Source organism: Drosophila erecta, unplaced genomic scaffold, assembly GCF_003286155.1.
Source record: "Drosophila erecta strain 14021-0224.00,06,07 unplaced genomic scaffold, DereRS2 tig00000000-arrow-pilon, whole genome shotgun sequence".
Taxonomy (NCBI): Eukaryota; Metazoa; Arthropoda; class Insecta; order Diptera; family Drosophilidae; genus Drosophila; species Drosophila erecta.
Window position 1 is genome coordinate 17,219,237 of NW_020825194.1, and position 3,254 is coordinate 17,222,490.

Here is a 3,254-nt window from a genome sequence, read left to right on the forward strand (position 1 = left end):
TTCGAGCGGCCTTATCGATAGCTGATAATTAACCCAATACTATATAAAGTAATTAACTAAATTTACTTATTTAGTAGCCATCTTTAAAAAATTATTTCTGTTTCCAAAGTTATTTGGTATTATATAAAATTTGAATTCACTTAAAATGTTTGTTTATTAAAAGTATACCATTTAAAGCCTTGATAGAAAAGATGTCATTCTAGGGTTAACTTTTATTATTTGTTTTCAAAATGTTGCAAACAAATCGCGTCCTACAAAAAGAGCAGGCTGAACTATTTGCTATCCAAAAAAAACTCGACCGTGTGCTCCCCGTAATTCAGGAGGCATTAAATTCACTAAAGGTATTTGCATATCTCCTGTTTCCATGGCGGTTCGCGCAATTTAGTGTTTTACAGGTAGAGGAACTGCATCTTAAGTCTCAGGTGGTGGGCCAGCAAAACTCAAAAACGGAGTGCACTCCTGCAAGGGATTCCCTCCACATAGATCTGACGATGGAACAGTCCCCAATCACAACTGTGATGGAGTCCCACCTCATCAACAGCCAGCAAATAGATTTGGATTTCACAAGCCAAATTAGCCGTTTCGAAGAGGAAGTCGACTCGGATTAAAATTGTTATTATGGTTAGCATCTTGGCTGGAACATCACATAACAACGTACTTGGTGGGGGCATAATAATAAACACAATGTAGTACAAAAAGTATGTTCATATTCGGTTTAAATGTGGGAATAACTAAACTAGTAAAGCTACATGCTACAGACCACAAATCGGTCTCTCGATTACTCCTGGTCGTCAGAAGATTCAGCTGAACTCTCTGCTCGTTTTTTCTTCTTTTGGGGCGCTCCCTGCTTTTGATCCTCGCTGCTATCGCTGTCTGAGCCACTGCCACTGGAGCCCGACGAGCCGCCATCCTCGTCCTCCGAGTCCGAACTGGAGCTGCTCGAGTCGGATTCGGATGACGAGTCCGATTCGCTGCTGCTGTCTGAGCTGTCCGACGAGCTGGAGGAGGACGAGGAGCTCTTGCTCGGTTTCCGCTGGCGACGGACCTTCTTTCCTTCCGAGGAAACCACTTCTGCGTGCTCTTCCACCTGTTTCTTGGGTGCATCAGCCTCCTTTTGGGACATATGCTTGCTTAGCTGCTTGGTACGCGAGCTCCGGTGGACGTACTTGCGCTTCTCCTTGCACTCATAGCTCCAGTGTCCGATCTGCAGGCACTTCTGGCACCGGATGCCGTTGGGAAAGTCGGCTGCTTGCTTGGCGGATCTGTTGTTACAGAAATCCAAGGTTACAATAAAAAAGCCGGCTGGGATACTTCTCAAACAAAACTAACCTTTTCTTCTGCGCCAATTTGCGGGCAGCTAGGCCCACCAAAGTCATCCTGAAGCACTCGAGCAGACGCTGTTGGGAGGAAATCTTGATGTGGGTGGAAACCAACGTGGCCGGGTGGAAAAACTGGGAAAAATGAGTATCAAAAATGTTTTTTATAATTTTTTTCGTCACATTAGCGATAGTCCACTGACAGTTGTATACTCCGCCAATCGGTTGTGTATGGACGCCCCTATTGTTATCGGCTATCGTACTTAACAGCTGGTTGCCTAATTTGTATCTACCTAGTTTATGTTTAAATGCCTGAATTTTAAACTTAAAGTCTTGCACTATAGTGCACTATGCATGGTCGGAAAAAAATAAAAAATAAACAAGAGCTGAAAGCTTAACCCTAACTCGCACATATTGCCTGGACAAACAATAACAAAACCGCCGTGCTGACTAAGCGGCGAAAGTGGTTGCAGCAAAGTCCAATCACTATCAATCGGTAAGGTTACTACAGTCCATTACTTACCAGTAATAAGAGCTTTTATAACCAGCTAGGCATGGACAACAGCGCGGTGATGCCACAGGCGGGCGGACGTCATATGCCGCCCGAGGAACTAGCCATGCAAGCGCTCACCAAGCAGCTCTACAAGTCTTGTCTCTTCCGCGGCCATTATATGGAACGCTGCTTCGTGGAGCAAGTGTCTGGATACCGAGACGTAGTGGTGCTGCAACGCAGCGAGCGAGAGTTGGAGAAGCTGCTGCACTCGAGCGCCGGCCAGCTGCAAAAGTTCTATCAACGCTTTGTGCCCACTATGTGGGTAGGTATCACCTACGGCAGTTACGGAAGTTACCAGCACAAAGCAGATCCCGGTCAACTGGATACCTGCATGTGGACGGAGATGAATGACCTGGCTTTTGGAGAGTATTGGTTCAGCATCAAGACCCTGCGCTTCCGGGACCACGAAGTGCAGTTCAAATTGAAGATGGTGAGGCCCGTGGAGCCAGAGCCTTTGGCGACGCCGAGGAGATCCCTGACCCTAAAGAGGAGTAGCCCTGTCAAGGCGATCACAGCGGGTGAAGACTCTTCCTCCTTCAAGACAGACGAAGTGGCGGAGCAAATTCAGCTAGGCCTTAATGACTTTTTGGCTGTGTTGCAACAGTGGGGCGATGGTGTCAAACAGACCGTGTACGACTTTATGGCTAACGATGTCAACAAGAGGAACATCTTGGGCACTATTCGCTTTCTGGGCCTACTCATCTTCTCTGCCTTAGGTGGAGCCGCACTAGCGCTACGATTCCTAGGCGTATTCGCTGTGCGATTCATGTTTGAGCTGAGTCGGTTTACACACACCGCCACTCCAATAGTGTTTAAGCTAATTGAGCTTCTGAGCAAGATAGTGGGCGCTTTCTTCATACTTTTGACCATGATATGGAAAGACATTGTCACTCGTGGACAGCCAGTTCCGAAGCAACAGCAGCTGAGTGCAAGTAGCTCCTTCAAGAGCATCCAGTACGAACGTTCCGAACCGAATCGACGTAGTCCCCGGTGGTGACCCGCCACTAAAAGCACATTAATATCTAGCAAAATGTTCCGAGGTGGAAGGTCTACGAAAAATCATTGAAATTGTGTTACTAGCCGTAAGCCAAGCGAAGCCAATCCCAATCCCCGCTTCGAGTCCGAAGGTATTTGCTCTGCAAATATGGGGGCACCGATGAGAATTACAGATTTTATTCAATTGCAATATTGTAAAATAATAATTGGCCTGCCACTGGCGCACAATCGCATGCTTATTAACCCCACTGTTAATTCATTGTGTATTGTCCAAAAATATGTTTTATTAAATCCGTTTAGTGTAAGGTCCTGTAATTTATGTATCGAAAATTATTGTGAATAAATTAATGCAATATGCGAAAATCGGAATGAAAGAGCTTGGCGTTTCG

At 45.9% G+C, this 3,254-nt stretch overlaps 3 protein-coding genes across 4 annotated transcripts; 2 read left to right on the forward strand and 1 right to left on the reverse strand.

Annotated features, from left to right (window-relative positions):
- The first annotated feature begins 32 nt into the window (after positions 1-32).
- On the forward strand, positions 33-698 carry LOC6553268. The gene is made up of 3 exons (XM_001980091.3): positions 33-48; positions 187-341; positions 396-698. The coding sequence occupies exons 2-3, from the start codon at positions 231-233 to the stop codon at positions 606-608; spliced, it is 324 nt and encodes a 107-aa protein (XP_001980127.1). The 5' UTR covers positions 33-48; positions 187-230; the 3' UTR covers positions 609-698.
- On the reverse strand, positions 688-1,598 carry LOC26526208 (zinc finger CCHC domain-containing protein 10). The gene is made up of 3 exons (XM_026977064.1): positions 1,520-1,598; positions 1,330-1,451; positions 688-1,262 (listed from the first exon to the last, which is right to left on the reverse strand). Exons 2-3 carry the CDS (start codon positions 1,374-1,376, stop codon positions 779-781), a joined length of 531 nt encoding a protein of 176 aa, XP_026832865.1. The 5' UTR covers positions 1,377-1,451; positions 1,520-1,598; the 3' UTR covers positions 688-778.
- LOC6553259 lies at positions 1,542-3,239 on the forward strand. Of its 2 annotated transcripts, none has more exons than XM_001980090.3 (2): positions 1,542-1,812; positions 1,869-3,239. In XM_001980090.3, the coding sequence occupies exon 2, from the start codon at positions 1,871-1,873 to the stop codon at positions 2,864-2,866; it is 996 nt and encodes a 331-aa protein (XP_001980126.1). In that variant the 5' UTR covers positions 1,542-1,812; positions 1,869-1,870; the 3' UTR covers positions 2,867-3,239. The 2 variants fall into 2 exon arrangements, with proteins under 2 accessions (XP_001980126.1, XP_015010161.1); XM_015154675.2 differs by having other exon boundaries at positions 1,543-1,812; positions 1,865-3,239.
- Positions 3,240-3,254: the final 15 nt, after the last annotated feature.